Here is a 19,830-nt window from a genome sequence, read left to right as displayed (position 1 = left end):
CCGGTGTGACAGCCTTCACTCTAATTATGGCTCTGCTCCGTTTCCGTGCTCCACATTAGGGGCGGCGGTTCAAAGTCAAACTGGCGCCGAGCAGCGTGAACAGGGAGGTCACCGGCAAGCATCGCTTGGCACGGCGCTGACGTGCTGGAGAGGATGTTCCCCCCCCCCCCCCTTTTTTTTTTTCTTCCTGATTATCACAGCATAAGAATTGTTTACTGTCATAGTTCCCGACTGATGACAAAGTGCGATCGGTGACGTTAAAAACAAGGGAAATCAAAGACAAACAAGTAATCTTGGAAAAGGTTTGACAGGATTGACACTCTTCCCCGAAACGCAGAGCAGACACCCCCCCCTTGTCGGCAGCATCCTGTTTTCCCACTGTGCATTGCACTTTACACAGCCTACAGGTCACAAACAAAGTAGTTATTCACTTGTCAAAAGCTCCTTAGCGCTACAGTTGGTCAAAAGTCCGCAGAGCTCCTCAAAATCCCAAACAAAAAAACCCCTTAATCGTTAAACGCGAGCAGCTCACAGTTTGGCCGTATTGGGTCAAGCCCTGATATTCAACTGACTAAATACTTCACATCCATCAAAGCCTCAAACATAAAGAGCTGTTTTGTGTCCCGTTTTCAGACGGCCGGCTGCACGGAAGTGATGCTGGTATGCGACTGGAGGGACGTGCATGCACGAAAAGAAATTAAATCCAAGCAAGCAACATTAGGCTGCCCAGTTCATTTCTATTAGGTGAGGAAAAAAAGCTGAAAACATTCTCTTCGCTAGCGCAAAATCGCGACGCACCTGCGAAAGAAACGCTGACTGTGTATAACGATGTAGCAAAGTTGTGATAAACTCACACAGAGATTCAAACAAAGGCACATTTTTGGCAGACGGTTCGGCGACATCAAGCGTTTTCCCGAGTCCTCTGCTGGATGAAGGCTCATCCCCGGCCGCTCCGTGACTCTGGCTGAACTCCCCCCCCCCCCAGGCCCAGAAACGCAGCAGCTGGTTTTAATCTCAGCGCTCAGTTGGTTGACCCGAGTTTAGACAGTAAAGTTTACACAAGTGGAGACAGGAGCCGTAATTACGGCCGTTAAACAAGGAGGGACGTCGGCCAAGGCAAATCGCAGACGACCTTCAAGGTTCGCTACCGACGCCGACGGCGGGTTTCCGCGCCTGATGTTCTCGACGTGCTAAAGACCAACCACGAGCAATTCATCCGCAAGAACTTTGCCAAATGTGTAGATGAGACTGGTGCAAAGAGCTGCAGGCCGAAGGCCCGGCACGTGCGGCATGGTAATGAAGTATTACAGCGTCCTTTACAAAAAAAAAATTCAATATGTGCCGCATCCTTCCTGATGAATGGGATGGGAGAGCCTTGGCACACATCCTGAAGCCAGAGCGGCCGTTCTAGTGCGTTGAACGCGATGGAGCGCGGAAACTGAGGCCGTTGAGTGGATGGAAGAGAAAAAAAAAAAAAAGTCAGGTTTTTTTTTTCCCATACCGAGCTGACTCACTTACAGCTCTCCACCGTGCGCGAAAGCCGAGCGGAGGAAAGAGGAGGTCGGAGGTCGCATGTGCGGGTGTTTCAAGTATTCATTGATGCAGGGGGGAGGGTAAGAAAAAAAAAAAATAAATCCTATAAATCAAAACGATTAAAATGGAAACGAACGTGACGGCAAATATCAGCAGAAATGAGGCAAGAGGAGCCCCGAAGGCTAAAAGAAACTGCTGGAGAACTTTTCAACTGAGCGGCGCTCTGTGATTGGCTCCGGCGGCCGACGCCGGAATGAGGCCGGTTCAGCGCGAACTCTTTGGAAGATTTATCTCGGACGGCCGCCGATGACCACCGACCCCTAATCTCCTCAGCAACATCGGGATAACAGTCCCTGTGATCTCCAGAAGTCTGTGGCTTCGTCTTCTCCCGCAGATTTTGGGGGGGAAAAAATGAGAAGATCATCGGCGAAAAGATGTGGCTGGCTTTTGCCATTTTGAATACCCCCCCCCCTCCAGCCCTCTGTGAACGAATCAACCCCAGACAGGACTGAGACAGATTGGGACCATTCCCCCACTTTGATGTATTGCAAATGCCACAAATCCTACTTAGCACATGAAAGAGCAACATAAACCACAAAACGAACGGGGGATGGGGCGGCGGAGGTGGGGGGGGGGGGGTGATACCATCAACATTATATAAGCGCCGCGTCCTCCCCAATGTCATTTCAAATGCAAATGAATCGAGGAGGACAAACTGGGCGCTCGTTCCGAGGACGAGACATTAAACACGCACTTTTACACTTTCAGGGCTTTTTTTCTTTTTCTTTTTTTTTTTTTCAAAGAAATTAGCCTCGGGTAAAGAGCGCTCGCTTACCTCCAGAAATGAAAAGCGTGCAATGGGCTGCACGGACTGCAGGGGCTAGTGGGAGTGGGACTCAGGCTTCGGGGTGTGAGGCTGTAAGTTAAATGGAGTGCAGTGAACAGTTTTTAGTCTTTTTTCTTTAATCAGCAGACAGGCACAGAGTCGAGCAGCACCGCCGGACGAAGCGCGGACCAAGAACAACGATTCCTGTCGGATGAGCCGCGGTTGCATTTTAACTGCAGCAGGAATCTGTCCGTCTGTCTGTCCGTCTGTCTGCAAGTCTGCCTGCAAAAATGCGCGCTCGACTCCGGAGGTGACGGGCCGGCACGGCAGCACAGGCAGGAGACGAAACAGCACACGCCGTAGGGGCGGTGGGGAGGAAGCTACAGATTAGAAAGTTACGCATGGAGCCAATTTGACGGCCGGCTTGGGCGTCCTGATTCATCGGGAGGCGTCGGTGACGTCACCGGCGGAAGTGAAAAGTGGCACTGCAGAGGGTCGGGTCACTCGGAGGTGAGCAAGTTCCCCCTCCGCAGTGACTCCCAAAAGACGACTTTTTGACTGGCTTTGCCAATCCAAAAATGACCGCAGTTGAAAAACCCAAAACCACCAATGAATTGATTGCATGTCATCGTCGGTCTGTGTCGATGAGCCTGCTGCGTCCTCCTACTTCATCTTTTTTTTTTTTTTTTAAACGATTAAATAAATAAAAACATCCAAGATTAGGGCTGACATGAACAGTACAGTTCTGGAATTTCATCTGATGAAAATGTTTTCTTTTTGTTTGGGAGGGCAAAAAAAAATAAAATGCAACAGCCCACATTCCATAGAATGAAAGTGGAAATCCATGACCCATTTTTTGAAGATTTACCTTTCCAGCAGTGGAGCCGCACACAGAGGCTGAGGTGGTGGTGGTGGTGTGTGTGTGTGTGTGGCGGGGGGGGGGGGGCACAGAGTGTTGGAATGTGGACAAACGCATTGCTGGTTTTGGTTCTTTGTCTGCGATCTTTGACAGTTTAGTTAGCAAACCACAACAATAAAGAGCAGCAGCAGCAGCAGCAGCAGCAGCAGCAGCAGCGCTTACCATCCAAAACACAATGCGCTACATGTAAGGTCGGAAACGGGGTGGTGGGTTTGGGTGGGTTGGTGGGGGGAGGGAGGGAGGGAGAGAGGGAGGGCACTGTGACACATTCGCTGCATTTGTTTTGGTGTTTGTCGTCAGGCAAACGTGACGGACGGCCATTTAGCCGGATCGCACGTTTCTGATCCATGAAAGCGGCCCGAATGGAAACAAATAGCTTGATGACACAATTCAAAAAGCAACGTATAAGGTCAAACAGGGGGGGGTGGGAAAAAAAGGGGGGAGAAACCTGCCCTGTAAACACACACACACACACACACACACACACACACACACACACCTTCTCAACCTTTATTGATCACATCTCGCGAACAGCCTCGACTTCCTCTCGCCTGTGACACAGCAGCAATAAAAAAGAAAAAAAGCATGTTGTGAAGCTGCGGCACTCCTTGGCGTGACACATTTATCTGTCCGTCACAGACAACACACGTGCACGGAAACACAAAATGCGTGGCACCAAACACACAAACACACACACACGCAGACACACAAGCAAGCAGGCAGGCAGACAGAGGAGTCAGCCCCTGTTGCCACTGCGCTGCAGAGGATTTGACATCAGACTTCCTGCTGCAGATGCTGCTGCTGCTGCTGCTGCTGCTGCTAATGCTAACGCCGCACAGGGCTGCGGGGCGACCGAGCTGAAAGACGACACTGCGATAGAGCCGCCGCGGCTGCCGCGGCCGAGGCTACGCGCGCACAAACACACTGCGGAGGTGCTGCCCGAGGTAACAGAAAGGAGGGGGAAATACTCACTCCAGCGTCAGCCCGGGAATTCTCAGCCTCTCCCGCTGGGCTTTCATGGCTGAACTGTGCTCGCCCGCTCTATTGTGGTCATGATATGCATTCACGCTGCCTGCCTGCCTGCCTGCCTGCCTCAAACCCCCCGCTCCCTCCCTCCCTCCCTCCTGCACCGACAAAGAGCCAAACCCAGCCACCACAGTGCACAGAGACTGGCTGGCTGGCTTCCTCTCTCTCTCTCTCACTCTCTCTCTCTCTCTCTCTCTCTCGCTCTCTGTCTCTCTCCCCCCTCCTGCTCAAAGGGAGAGAGAGGGGTTGGCTGGTGGGTGTGTGGGGGTGGGGGGATGGGGGTTAGAAAATAAAGAAGTGGCCCTCAGTTCCTGTTTTGCTCTTTCCACGTTTGCACCTTGGAGCTGTCAGACGAGACCCTCGGTCGCCTGCCGAGGGGCAGGGAGGCAGGACAATGCTCCTTATCCCCTCCCCTAATACACGCCCCCTTAGCCCCTCTACAAACACATGCACATTTCTCCCCTCCCTTTCCCCTCCCACCACTCCCTCAACCCCCCTCCCTCCCCCCTCTCCTCACTGGCTGGCGGAAACGGCAACGAATGGCGTAAAAGATTCGATTCCTCTCGCGCGCAGTCACCTTGAGAGGCGCCGTAATGCAATGTCACCACCGCCACAGCGATGATGTCATCTCCGAGAGGGGTGAGGGGTGCGGGAGGGGGTGCGGGGGGTGCATAATGCAGCACTACCTGCCAGTGCACATCAGTCAGAGCGCTAGCGGCACGACAGAGGACACTCACACCTGACAGCAGCACTTTTCAGAAATAATTATACAAGAAAAATGAGTGAGGAGAGGTGAAGGAGAGAGAGAGGGAAAAGCGCATTTCCTCCCCGCCTGCGCTTTCGAAGCGGAGTCAAGGGTTTGAAGGGTCGCATTAAAAGGCTGCACGTCGAGTAAGGCTCGATGACGCATCGGCGCGTCCTTGGCCCCCCGCGGGGATTCAAAGACCCCCGGAGGCTGCCGCTCATCATTAAAAGCGGCAGCACAATCACAATAAGTCAAACTAAGGGAGCGATTTGCCGGCGAGGAAAATGCTTAAAGGGCCAACTGCTACGCAGAGCGACACCGACGTCTTCTTAGATTCTGAACGGTACGGCATCGACCCCGTCAGTGACGTCTGCAGGGAGGAGAAAGGTCCATCCCTTTACGCCGCTGGCTGGCGCCGATTTTCAGAAAATGTCACAGGTTGCTCTGTGACATCACAAAGGGCAGCGATACCACTCCCAGGTTGGCGGCAAAAAACCTCCAGGTGTCGGTTCTGTCCGCTTATAATATATATTTAACTCGCAAACGGAGCAACAGTTTCATCTAGATACTATGAGTGTTGTTGTTTTGTTTTGTTTTTTTTGCAGTCGCAGGGTGTAAACACAGGGCTAAAATGCCCCCGCTCCCTTTTTTTTTTTTTAATTAAAAGAAAAAAATCATGTGAGGCGGCTTCATTGAAGCCTGAGATGAATAATAAAGATCTGAAAATGGGTATTTGGGAACTAGCATCTGAAAAGAGTTCAACAACTTCGGCGACAACAACATTTCCTGGGGGAAGTTAAAAATGACGACGACGGCAGCAGATCAGAATCGTGATAAGCCGTACGACAAAGACTTTGGTCGAGCGGCAGCTGTTGATGAAACCCAGAGAGCAGAGCGCTGACAGATAATCAGACATTTCGCTGCCACTTCCTGATTCACTCTGCTCGGCGATGAATTCTTCATCACGGCTAGAGCGGAAAGCAGAGCGAGGCAGCAGGCAGGAAGTGGGGCGCGAGCGGAGCGGGCTCTCCAGTCAGGCCAGTAAAGAGTCTGGCTGCAGACCAAGGAGTGAAATTAATTTAGATACCTTCTTCTAATTCGGTGGCTTTTGATCTTTTTTTTTTTTTTTTTTTCCCGCCGCGGGTCCACTTGCCTTCATATTGGAACGTCGGAGGAAGAAATGAAAACGGAACTCCCGGCGGTCGGAGCAAATCTTTGTTAAAATGCGCAATTATTAAACATTCTGTTTGGCAGAAACCGCTGAACCCTGACTTCCCGTCAGCAAATGGTGCCGGACCGGTGCATTTGGGTTTTTTAATCCCCGTCTCAATGAGCCCCGGCGAGACGGAAATTCCAGTTTTTCCAGGGCAGAGGCAAGAAGTGCGGACCGCGGCGGATTTAGAGGAGATCATTAGGAACGAAATAAAGGAAAAATATCTGTGAAATTCACATCGGGCCGTTGCTGCGGAACCCGTTAGGCCGCCGATATTTAGGCGAAATCAAGAACTTGTCGTCCTCGGACAGCTCCATCGCTTCACTCTAGGTCAGGGGTCACCAACGTGGTGGACCACATCAGGAGCCCGCAGGCCTGTTTGAAAAATAGCACGACTCGCTGAGCTGAGCCTAAAATTCAATTTAATCCAACCTTGTTAAGTCATTGTTGAGAATTGCTGAGAACTCATCAACGTGATCCGTGTCTTCACATAGGTCAGTACCATGAATAATACGATATAAGTGAGAAAGTTTGTTATTTCAGTAGAGTGTGGCAAATTGGTTGTCCTTCGTATGACTCAGGAGTGGAGCTGCAACTAATGATTATTTTTGTTGTCGACTAATCCATCAATTATTTTTTCGATTGGTCAATGAGTCACGGTTATCTTCTTTATTGTCAACACCTATTTTGGACTTCTGTGTAACCCAACTGGCTTAAATCTTTAAATTCCTTTAAATTCACTATTCAAAGGTTATATGCAATGTTTACAGTTTACAGTTAAAAACCTCAAACAGATTTCTTACAACTTAAATATGGAATTGATATGCCCTAAATAACGCAGCTGACAAGTGAAAGAGTGTTGCAATTCAGTATAAACGTTACTATTGGCAGGGGCTGTTCTTCACTAATTACTGCCGTAAAGTAGCATTTGCCTAAGTGAAATATCGTTGGCTAAGCAAGCGTGTTCCACGATTTTCCAACATGTAAAAAAACACATTATGTACTTGCGTCGTAGGCTGGCGATTAATGAACGAATAAGCATGTCATTTGGGGAAAAAAAAAAAAAAAAAAAGAAATCTACGAAATATCTCTATCCCCAACGTTATTTGCGAACTCCTCCGCACCAACTCGAGGGTGTCGCCGTTTAAGGTGTTCGCCAGAGTGCTACCATGGAATGCTAGCTTAGCTTCACAGAGTTTGCACCTGACGTGTTTCGCTGCTTCGTTTTCCATGAAATATTCCTCAACTTTAGAAACTTTGCGTCGGAGTTTTCAAGCCTTTTTTGAGAAGAAGCCGTTCTTCTTCTCTGTTCTTAGCAGGATGTACACAATGAGCAACACTGCCACCCTCAGCGCTCAGTGCTGCACTGCAGGTACAAATGAGCACGTAGCGGCCGGAGTGCGATTTTATCATTCACCAGTTTACAGCAGCGATAACACGACACGTCGATGCTGAAATTTTCGCGTTGACGAGTTTGTGTCGTCGACGTAATCGATAAACGTCGACTAATCGTTGCGGCCCCACAGAGGACCCAGGAAGTAACGGTCAGTTTCAGAAGTTGCTGACCCCCGCACATCTTATTCTTTGTGCTGTTATTAAATGATACTGAAAAACAAATCCAACCTCTCAAGAGGAGCTAACGCCTTATAAAGTCGCACTTTGGCTGCACTCTGGGGTCCAGCGTGCTATGTATGTACCTTCTTTACTCATCTGACAAGATGAATTTTTTGTCAGAGCCGCGTCCAAGAGAAGTAACACTAGCAGCGGCATGCACTCTGCTTTCCCTGAGGAAACAGATTATCCTGGGCCAACGGCTTTCGGCTGCAGCACAAGTTTGGGTCTGTCGCGGATCAACAGGTTCTCGGTCGACTCGCCAGAGGTGTACCAGAGTGGCTGGAATGCTCAACAGCTGAACTTTAAGAGCGGGCCGACGGCGGGACACAAGTGTGCGACGTTGCCGCCTTCTTTCGCTGCGCGTGGCAGAGCAAGCGACAGCGGCTTCTAATCCCACGAGCGGTTCTGAATCGACAAGTCGGAATATAATCCGACATAATGGTCAACAAATCCAGTGAGTGATGTGCCCTTTAATTGAACCCACGAAAAGACTGCCAGTTATTAAGGTCAACCTATTAATAGGTCGCACTGATCACCCAACTTAATGAGCCACGCTGAAAACAACCACAAAGCCAATTCAGCCCGAACACACTTCCATAAAAGGTCGACCTGGCACTTCTGTAATAAATGTGAAGCTACACGACCTCAGCCAAACAATATATCTGCCCAATGTTTGTTTTGTTTTTCAGATACTGGTCCAACTCCAACTCCCTTTGCTGAAATAAAAGGTTTATTTCTTCTTTTCTTAAAATCTGAAAAAAAAACATGCTCGGCAGATGTGTTCCAACAATCACCGGTCCGGTCGTGTAAATACGTAGGCACTTTGTGTGGAAGACTCGGTGAATGACTTGGTCGGTGGAGAGGAGAGGAGCGAAACATGTCAATGCCGTCAAACGTTCAGCAGATGGCTCCCTGTCGCAGGAAAACCTCGCCGGGATTCCAGGGCTCCTCTTTCATAAACACTCGGCTCATGTGGACACAACGTTGGAGTTTATTTTCTCTCTATCTGTGTGTGTGTGTGTGTGTGTGTGTGCGCGCGCACATGCGTCTCAGCATTTCCTGTTTTATTCACCACTCTGCTCCCACGTCTGTTCGTTTTTTTAAAGTGAAATTAAACACACTGGTGACTGAGCGGCGAGCAGTACTTGCTGCTTTCTCACAAAATATCTTAACACAAATCAATTAGATGAGGCATTTTTTTTTCCCTTTGTTCTCACGATGGCAAATCTGCCAAAATTGCCAATATGGTCCCAGTTCCTTATTTTTTTTTTTTGAATTTACAGCGCTAACGCAGAGTTCAAAGAGATTCACTTTCAATAAGTCCTATCCAAACATCATTACTATGGTAACAGAGGTCCCCGGAGGGCCCGGGACTATAAATACTAACTGTTGCAGTGGCTGATCTCTTGACAGGCTCTTAGTAATGGCTATTAAAGACGGTGCCCCCTCTGGTGAGGTGGCAGCCAGAGCAGCAAGGTTCCCCGAGCAGATCTTTCATCTGCGGCAACAAATTAAAGCAAAATCATTGTCCGTGAGCTCGAGCGCGCCTCCGACAACCTTGAAAACCTGAATCTGTGACAAAATAGCTTTTCAAACCCGGCGGATGAAAGCACTTTTTTCATTTTAAAATAAAAAGCTAATTCTTTAGTAAAAAAAAAAACAAAAAAACAATACCGTTTCATGAGAAAAAAAATTAATTTGTTTGTATTTTGATCCTGACGTTAAAAAAATAAGTTAGGATTCGATTTTATTTATTTATTTATTTGTTTTTATTATAAACTTGAAAAACATTGGTTTTATTGTTGTACTGTACAATTGATATTACGTACTGCATTTATAGAATGTTTGTTGTTTGTCTGTGAGGAAGCTGTTTGAAACCTTGAAATACATTCTTTAGCTGATTTGTTCAGTTATTAAAGCAATAAAAACATGGATGTATTCAGATCTTGACTGATGTTGTCATTCATATGAGCCAATTTAGCCCAACATTATCACAACTTAGAGTGGAAATGAATAGTACTGATCATCTCACTGAAGTGCAGACATTCTACCAGGAAACATTTTAGACATTTTACTTTGTTCCGGATCGAGATCTTTTTGTGTGTGTGTGTGTGTGTGTGTGTGTATGTGTGTGTGTGTGTGTGTGTGTGTGTGTGTGTGTGTGTGTGTGTGTGTGTGTGTGTTTGTTGTTGTTTTTGTCTTAGAATATAAAATTCCAGGGTACTTACAAACTGCCTCTTCTGGGAAGACTCAACTCTTTCTGTAAATGAGAAGACAAGAACTGTGAGCACATTGACTAAACCTTCATCACTGAATATGAAGCACGTACTCACACCGTATGTACATTTCTTTATGCAGCACACAAACAGAACAAAAATACATATAAAAACACATAAAATAAAAAGGTTAAAGCAGCTATAAGAAGACCTTTTACCATTTTTTTAAATAAAGTGAAGCGGCACAGTGCATAACATGATAAACCAGAGGATGTCGCTCTTGTGTGTCTCTATGTTGTTTTGTTTTCCTGCGAGTAAATGAATACATTAAAGAGACTGCCATTATAAAGGGGTATTTTTAGCATTAGCATCAAGATGTGTGCATTGCTTCCTGACACAGTGTCAGATGTCGAGGAGGGCAGCGTGATGTCGCACTCTATTCTCGTTGCCACTACGCTGCAAGTTATCTGGTCGCTAGCATACAAACCTTTGTTTTTCCTCCTTTGACCTTCAACCTTTTCATTTTTTTTTTAAAACAACCCGCATGCTTTTTTTCCCCGTGCCATAAAAATAACAAATACCCCGCGTTTGTTTCTTAAATTGTGACATATTGCGGCACAGTTGCGGCATGAATGCTTCGCAGCTTGACAAACACCTCGGTAAATAAAGAAGAGAGCCGTCAGCCCGCTGCCGCGCCCGGCTTCACAGCCTCACGAGCTGCCGCCATATGGAGGGAGTTGACGGAGCAGGTGTGAGACTGTTGCATCCGAGTTTTATTTATTTATCTGAAAGCATCTGCATGTTAAAACGGTTCCCTCCAATGACTAAACTGAACATGAAGGACGAGGACGCGCAATGCGGTGGACAAAATGAACCGATTCTATAAGACAATCAGGGAAGGTAAAGCGCATTCTCCACCTCGACGAGCACATATTTTGTTCCGCCTCCATGTGTGTTTCTTACTATGTTTGCGTGCGTTTACCCTTAAATCTGGTCCTGTAAAGACATAAGTGTGTGTACAGTGCGTTGCCAGAGGCAACACGTATACAGAGGTCGTACAGCGGTCAGGATTTAATAGATCAGCGAAAAATGCCAACAGTGCCCTCATTGATTTCTGCAGGGATTATGCTTTCACACTGCAGGATATTACCGTTTTGTTTGTTTTTTTAAGAAACAACCGCAATCAATACTTGACTTTGACAAAAGGTGACATGCAATGTTTCCTCCAAAAGTTTGTCGTGGAAACGTGTAAGCCTACATCTGGGTCTTTGGGTTCCTTTTGGGTTTTCATCCATCACCCAAGATACAGGTTCATATCAAGAGTCTCCTCAAGAAAAACAAAATATACTTTTGGAGAAGGATCAGCACGAGATCCAGGTGGATCAGGTCGACGTCTGTGGTAGATTAATATGAAATTGACTCGTCTCCCCTTCAGTATTATGCTGTATCTTTTTAAACTATTATGTTGCCCCCAAGTTTCCCCAAGACTTTTAGGTTGTTACCAGGAGGCTGCCACAGAAAACACTGTCTTGGCTACACCGAGCCTTGGAATCTAGAAACAGTGTAAAGCGTTCCATATTTCAGCAGCACAGCCTCGGGCGATGTTTTCCTCCAGGGAAGGAAAAACATGTTTAGCCCTCTGTTTACAGCCTCCTGCTATCAAGGCAGTTTTAGCGTCCTGCTAAATGCTCTTTACACATATTTGATGGGACAATCGAACGAAGCTAGCTAAGGGGTGATGGTCTTGCGACATCACACAGGGCACAGACACATTTTCTGGGAAGCCCATTGACTGCCAAGAGGCATTCAATCCTTTAAACAACAATCGTTGGTAAAGTAATTTCTGTGTAATATGGGACCTTGGAAGTAATGCAGTTAGCCGACCCGGTTGTCATAAACCAATCAATAAACATGGATGGGAAAAAAAAAGAGGTTCTACCGTCCGTCCAGTAAACACATCCCTCTTCCCCGTCTTGCCTGCCTGCGCACGGATGATCAATTGCGGTTATTTCTTGCAAAGACGCGCGCCGCTTTATCACCCTTATAACATTTCCCGGCGCTCTTTAATATCGCCGGCACGCGGCAAACGCGATTCCGCACGCGGCTCAAGTCCTCTCAGATCTACAAACGATATCACCCCCCCCCACCCAATCCACCCACCCACCCACCCGCCCGCGCCGTCGCGCAGCACTGATAAATGGCCCCCCCGTTCCAGTTTTGCTGTGCTCGGGGACTACAAATCCCGCCGAGCGATCGTCAGACAGCTTCATTGTACCATTACGTGTCTGATAAGGGGGCGAGGCTCTCCGCCTCGAACGGCGCAGGACTTCCAGTAGATGCGTATCGGCTTGCTCCAGTCAGCAGAAAGAAAAAAAAAAAGTGCGGCTAAGCCCTTTGCTCCGCCGCTGCTATCAATTAGGGCTCCATGTCTGGCTTCCCCCCGCTGCCTACTGGGGGCCAAGGGCAGAGAGTTTCCCGGGGAGACGCAACCATCAGCTCGCGCAACACTAATTACCGAGCAGAAGTGACTGATGCCAGCAGGACATCACCAAATCAGGAGATGGCATATACGTACACCTGCAGGGCTGTTTTCACGATGCATGTCATTGTTTCAATGAGACAATATATCAGTGGCGGGGCGTCAGAGCCAGCAAGGGCTTCTCTGCTGGCCGAAACATTCTTAGAAAACCACATTTTCCCAAAAATATGATCATAAAGTTACTCTCCACAGTCTGCTCTATTCACACATTATAATATCCACTTGGTTGTGTTGCTTCCATTGTTGTGTATTACAGTAGAGTTTTCATCCAATCATGTCTCAGCTGGCTTGTGTTGTCAGGTTCTGTGAAATCTGCCTCAGTCCAGCAGAATCGACATAGCAGGCTCCTGTCTGCTGTAAGTGTTGCGATAGCCAATCAGTTCTCGAGCCTGCGATGCCGAGGCCAGCGAGCTGGCTTTACGCTGAACTTCACATGTACGCGCGTGTCCTGTGACGGGATAACCCCCGAGAGCCTCTAAGACAAAACTCAAGGAGAATATAAAGATTTAGTTGCTGAATCATCTGCAATTTGTAATGTAAATAAAGTGGCACGTTGGCGCAGCAGCTGCACCAACATGTTCAATTGTTTCATAAATTAATAGTTTAATAGTTTGTTTCGTCATCGTCTCATTGGTGTCTTATCCAAAACGCCGCATTGCATTGTTTACTGGACAAGTTTGACGAGAGTTAAAGCTCACTTTACTTTTGGTGGACTTATTAAAACTTTGCATATATAAAAGTTAATTTGCAGGTCTTAATTGTGAATTTAAATGCTCCAGAAACAGTGTGTCACTGGACTATATAAGGGTGATGTAATGTGTAAGTGTGATTCTGTACATATTCCCGAGCCGTGGTGTCGTATTGAGGGTGATATGTGGTGTGTTCAATTAATGTGGACTAAATAAGACGTGACTGATGACGCAGATGTGAAAATGCGTGGCCCCCTAATGGACAATATTGATGGAAACAGCAATAGTAAGAGTAGTAGGTTTTGTTATTGTTGTTTAGTTGTGTAACAAAACGGGAACAAAGTGTATTTGTTTATTTATTCCGTTCTTAAAATCAGCCTCATCGATTCTCCTCACCTCGCGAGCTACCGTTCCTTTCAGACGGTTCCCTCAACATGAAGTGTAAAGCTGGAGGTGTGCGCCAGTGTCACAGTCACAACACTGATTCTGACTCATGCTGCAGCAAATGTTACTTATGGTCTGCAGGAGCAAACGGGAAGATTCATTCCACGCAAGACCTTGGATCCGTACCTGATGTACTTAGGAGAGAAATGTTTGCAGTTAAAAGACGACGAGATCGGAAAATCTACACATTTATAACTTTAAGCGACTTTTTAACCAGCAAAGGCTTTGCCAGACAGAAACGCAAACGTCTCCAGCGGGTTTCACGGTGGGTGTATTTCACGCCGAGTGAAAAACCTTGGAAACTTGTCCATTAGGAAACTGTCTCCAAAAGCTGAGGCTTTTCCTCTGATTTAAACAGCTGTTCGTCCTTCTAATCTCACTGCCAGGTGACTCCTGGCACGCAGAGCGCGAGGCACTTCATTTATCCACAGGTTAAAATGTCAACGGCCGACTTTCAGCAACAGCATCACATCTTAGACACATCAGAGTGATGGCGCAACTCTTGTAAAAAAAACTAAAAAAAAAAAACCCTCTTCTATAAGTTCATTAATAATTCCACTTGATTCATTTCTGGACTCCCCAACACGTCGAGATCAAGAGCGCACTTTGTTTTATCGTTTGTTAATGGCTGGCAGGACTTTGTCCAATTTTTACCTCAAGTTGTTGCCACCTACTCCTGGAAATGAGTGAGTTTGAAGCGGGACAGAAGAGACAAACCTGATTAGAGCAGAGCCTTGCAAGCAAGCACGACAGCTCACGGCTTCTTGCAAACAGTTCAGTCAAATTAGATTAGATTAAATGCAGCTAAACAATACCAATGGGATTAAAAATGACGGAATGCTCAAAAAAAAAAAGAAGGAAAATAATCAGGTTAAGATAAGAGGGGATCACATGGATCAATATGGAGGCGGTTATCTGCTCCTGACACACGTGCTCACACAACTCGACCGACTCTGAGCAAAACTAATTAAAAGTGGGTTCAAAATGGCGATATTGGCTTCGAGCAGCGTCCTGCGCTGATCTCAAGCGCCATCGTACGGACGAGGCGCTTCTGGCAACAACAACACGTTCGGAATGGTGCAGCCGAGGCCAGAAAAGCTCACTGACGAGAGAACGTGTGAAATTTGTGCCGACAGCACATTCCTTTGTTTCAGCTTCTGATGCACGGTCTTTGCTGAATAAATTTACATTGGATTGAAATTTTAAATTGTTAAAGATCGTTTAGCAACCCAGCAACAACACGCGACTCTTCCTTCGTTTTCTACCGGCGGTTCTGGAAAAAGCAACTCTCTGTGATGTCACAAAGGGCACAGACAGACCCCTTTACTGAAGCAGTGACAACAACCCCCCCCTCCCCCCTCCCCCCTCCCCTTTCTTTCAAAAGATATGCAAGGTGAATGCATGGACAATGAAGCGTCAGTTTTGGAAGCTAGGTACTTTAGTGGGAGCCTGCAAACACAGGGCTAAGCCTTCCGGATAACTAATTGCACGAGGCCGCTGCCACACTGAATCAAAGTTTCCCTGGTGTCAGGCGCTTGTTTTAGGTTTGGCAGAAGCTGCCGGTGTGTAACCGAATCCTGCCTGTCACAAGCGGCAGACTCCAGTGCGCACCGTAAACATTCCGCACGCGCCCGCCCCGGCCATTAAACGCCTCGCTCGTGTCTTCCCGGGCCGCTTGTCGTGCGACTGCTCGAGTCTGACGTGAGCAAAAGCGGCAACGTGGCGGCGGCGGCGGCGGCGGCGGCGGCGGCGGCGGCGACGTCCGGAGCGGAACGGCGTGAAGGACAAACTGTTGGAGTCGACGCGCAGACTTCGGTCCCATTGGTCGGAGACAGGAGGCGCTTTGAGCCATTCAGACGCACATAACACGGTGTGGCGACTAACGATTTGAATGTGCGTTTTGGTGACCCACCTCATAGGGTCATGTTATTTAGCTCTATATTGAGATGACTCTTAAAACACTGAAAAAACATATGAAATATAGCTATTTTATGGCTAGCTAACTATTAATTACAATTATTAACTATTAATTGTTACTAATATAATTACTTCAAGTTCGGCAGGCCTGATTAGATAGCTTAACGGGCCACGTATGGCCCCCGGGCCGTAGTTTTTCCATGCCCGTTTGAAACGCTGAAACGCAATGCGTAGCAACGTGCGACTGAAAGGGAAATGTAATGCCGTTTTTTCAGCCTTGACTGAGTCGAACATTAGTCCGCCTCAATGGGAGTCTGGCAGGAGGCCTGGATGCGGGGAGGCGGGAGAGGGAAGGTATCTCCTCAGGAAGACCGTCAGAGCCTCAGCTGTCTGATCACCCCTCCGCACACTCCGTCTACTGCCAACCACGACAAGGTGTGTCCCGATGCGGCCAACCCGCCGATAACGCCCTTGGTCTCTCAATCACGAATCTCCAAACATGAATGAACAACCCATTAACGAGCGCCACCAAAGCCAGCCCGGTTCCAAATAAGAACAATGAGACGTAATTTGTTTGAAATTGGTTGGAACGCAGACAAAGCCAGGTGAAATCAATGTGTTCCCCTTCCTAGAAACGTCTGGTATTATATTCTCCAGAATTTAATTTCCTGGCAAACATCAGATTTTCTTTTGTGGATAAATAGAAAAATAAAAAATAAAAATACTCAAGGTGAAGCTAATATTTGAATCTTCTCTTTCTGCTGGAAAATAAAATTGCCGGGCTGCAAGGACGCCTGGGTCTTTGTGCCGAGGGAAGGAACGTTTCACTCAACCCCCCTGGATGGGATGTTTAACCTTTAACGGCACAGTAACATATTGGCCAGCCAGCCTCAAATTAGCTAACAAATTAATGATGAACTCCGGCGGGGAGGGAATTTATCTCCCTCCTTCTGCCGCCACTCCACATCAAGCAAGCTGCTGTACATTGAAACGGTTGTTGAGAGACTGGCAGTCGTCTGCCGTCTGTTTTCAGCCACAAAAGCAGTTTGGATATCACGGGCGCGCCGGCGCTCACGTGGCGCTGCAGCAGCAGCCTCCCCTGGCAGGCTCCTCCTAATTAAGACGAAGGGCATGCGCGGGGCTCCTGCAGGCGTCGTTAAAAATTATAGAAATCCCACAAATTTTTTTGGACAATGAAAGGGCAGGGTGCGCATGAGAGAGGCCCTCGGAGCAAGGCTGCAGACCTGCTGAGACGGCGGAGGAGAAGAGGTTGGGGGCTTAAAGAAACAGTGGATTGACTTTGACTTGATTGAGTCATTAAAAATGAACGGGATGGTGGGAGGGGGGGGGGGGGAAACGAACGGAACAAGCATCACTCTCGTCTCCACGCAGAACAAAATCCAAGCCACCCACGAGCACAAAGCCAATCATCATGAACGCTGGAGCTGAGCGACTCGTCGAGAAAAACTCATTAATGTTTCCAATACCAGGGAGCGGCAACTCACCTGTGTGTGTGGCGGGTCTAAATATCGCAGAGTGCGTCAAAAATCCCTCTTGTTTTCCGCTCACACGCAAAACTGAAAGTATGACGTGGGGCTGGGCCGTATGGATTTTTTTTGTAATCGCGATACGTTTTTCCATATTGATCGATCTCGATTCTTATTGATAAGATCTCGATATGTCATTTCTGCAGAATGTGTCAGTGTGTGTGGGGGGGGGCATCCTGAAGCTTGAATAAAGCAGAGATTCACTGAAACTTAACAATAAAGTTTGATAACACAACAATAATAAAATGGCCAAGAGAGCATCAGGGCCGAGAACTGGTAAAAAAAAAAGGAAGGAAAAAAAAAACAAAGCTGCCTCTTTAGCTTATAGTCGTTAGCCAAACAATACGCGATAGCGTTTGTTATAATATTGCTGACGGACGCTGAAAAACAAGACTGTCAACGACGTCATCGGTTACGGGTGCTGTAGAGATGTCGCCTTCGTGTTCAGCATAGTTTTCGCCTTCCTCGCGTTCAACTTCACTTGTTGTTCATGCAGCTGCCGGCACACTCTCATACTGTTCTTGTGCTTACTTTTCCCATGTGAGCGCCTAACGATGAAATGGGTCCCAGCTGATCATCGTCATGGAAAATATTGTCCCAAATGGAGATCGAATTGTTGCCCAGCCCTAGCATGCTGTTATGGAAATAACGTGGATAAATGTAATTACAATTAGCTCCACAAGATAATACTCGAAATCTACAGCCATGATGCAGAAGGGAAAAGAATAAATGTTCACACGCAGCTTCAGTTAATTGTATTCTAGGGGAGGAAACGGAGTGACTTGCCAACTTATCCATCCATCCCTTGTTATCTGGGATTGGGTTAGTGTGGCAGTAGGCTAAGCAGGGGCATTCCAAACAGCCTCTCTCTCCAGCAACGTTTTCCAGGGCTCCCCCTGGTGGCTCCTGAGGCAGCTCCGGGCCAGGTGGGACATATGGTCTCTGAGAAAAGTCCCGGGTCTAGCGCGGGATCTCCACCCAGCGCGACACGCTTTGGAAGACCACCAGATGGAGATGCCCGGGGGGGGGCGGCGTCCCAGTCGGCTGCCAGGCCTCCGCTTTAGTGCAAACGAGGTGTTTTTCAGTCGCTCCTTCAGCGCCCGGGCCGAGCACACTGGGCCACTTTGGAGTCAGGGGTGAAGGAGCTAGCGCGAGCGCTTCCAAGCTCGAGGCCGTGGCTTTCGTCCCGGCGAGGAGGCCGGCAAGTGCCTTCGCAGGGGAACCGGCCAGCAGTGAACTGGCGAGACTTCATTATTCAGGATCCAAGGAAACGCTCGTCCGGGAGAAACTTCTTCAGCGAGCTTTCCGGGAGGCACAAGATGTGAGTGTTTCCCGGGGTGTTTTTTTTTTTTTTGATGGGATCCAGGCAACCTGTTCCACCCTGCTTCCACCCTTTGTACCGCAGACCTTTTCATCCGTCTCCCCGCAGCAAGGCATGAAACTGCATTACAAAGGGATACGTCCGCACTGCCGCCGCACGCCGCCGCCGCCGAGTAACAAGGAACAGCCTCAAAACTGGGAGCAGACGGAGGCCCCCGCTGTGCAGCATCATCGCAATATTCACGCCACACCACATCGTTATGAGTTTGCTACACAAATTTACATGAACCGTAAATTACTTTAAATATTGTTAGGAGGCGCTGCGGTAAAAAAAAAAAATGCGATAAACCCCCTCAGATTATTGCAGTTTCATGCTTAAGTAGTTCAGTATCTCTATGAAGGTCTTATTAACAGTCGTGGCAAGCACCAGATAAAGTGCAATAATCCTTTCTTTTTTTTTTCACGAGATAAACAACACTAGAGCAGCCTCTACTGCAGCCAGTCCGGCTTTTGATCCGCCAGACGAGAGCGAGGTCCTCTGAAATGATGTCATCCCTTCCGGGCCCGGGGATGAATGGGAAACGGTGGGGCTGAGACGGCTTTATTCATCTGCCTGACAAAGTTACTTCCGCCTCTCCTTTTGAACGTGAAAGTCAGAGCCGCAGGAACAAACAACTGTTGCTTTTTTTTTTTTGACGTTTTTTTTTTTTTTTTTTCATGCGTTGCCGCCATTGTGTGTTAAAAGAACCCCCCCCAAAAAAAGAGAGCAAGAAAGGAGGTGGTGCCTAACAAAGGAACGGAGAGATTAGGGCACTTGTGAGGGTCTGTTGGGTAGCGGTGATAAAGAAAAAATAAAACATTTGTTTTCATCCACGGAATCCATTAAAAGTCCAATAAAGCGTTCAAAGGGCTTCAATTAAAAGCAGTTTTTTGTTGCCGTCTTCTTAACAACAGAGAGAAAAACACCAGGGGAGCGTGGGCGTATTTCAGGTGAACCGCCGCTTCAGAGTGCCATAATCACACAGTATTCTTACTGAATGAAAGGTAATAATTGTGCAATCACATCATCAAGGAAATAATAATAATCAATAAATTCTTCATTCCTCCGGGGGGGGGAGTATGCAAAGCAATGTGGGCCTGCATGAGCGTTTACGACTTCTTGTCCGGCTCAGCTCGAGGAAACGATCAATATGGGAAATGTAGCGAAACTCTGGATGACTAATGTGAGGTGAACTTCACACACTTGCAGACACACACACACACACACACACACACACACGCA

General features: G+C 47.7%; 1 protein-coding gene across 8 annotated transcripts in view; it reads right to left on the bottom strand.

Moving 5' to 3' along the window:
• The window catches only part of mast4 (microtubule associated serine/threonine kinase family member 4), a 70,594-nt gene that overhangs the window by 29,365 nt on the left and 21,399 nt on the right, over positions 1-19,830 (bottom strand). For 5 of the 8 annotated variants that reach the window (XM_076029465.1, XM_076029470.1, XM_076029466.1 and 2 more), the window contains exons 4-5: positions 10,105-10,136; positions 2,369-2,449 (exon numbers count right to left, since the gene is read on the bottom strand). In XM_076029465.1, coding sequence (XP_075885580.1) covers positions 2,369-2,449; positions 10,105-10,136 — 113 coding nt within the window. Of the gene's footprint in view, positions 1-2,368; positions 2,450-4,250; positions 4,364-10,104; positions 10,137-19,830 lie in introns of those variants that run through there. The other 3 variants (XM_076029469.1, XM_076029471.1, XM_076029476.1) reach the window with 2 other exon arrangements.

The sequence above is a fragment of the Nelusetta ayraudi genome, unplaced genomic scaffold (assembly GCF_046127955.1).
Source record: "Nelusetta ayraudi isolate G7.1 ecotype Tasmania unplaced genomic scaffold, CSIRO-AGI_Nayr_v1 ptg000026l, whole genome shotgun sequence".
NCBI lineage: Eukaryota > Metazoa > Chordata > Actinopteri > Tetraodontiformes > Monacanthidae > Nelusetta > Nelusetta ayraudi.
The sequence above is the reverse complement of the archived record's forward strand: the minus strand, read 5'-3'. Positions and strand labels throughout refer to the sequence as shown.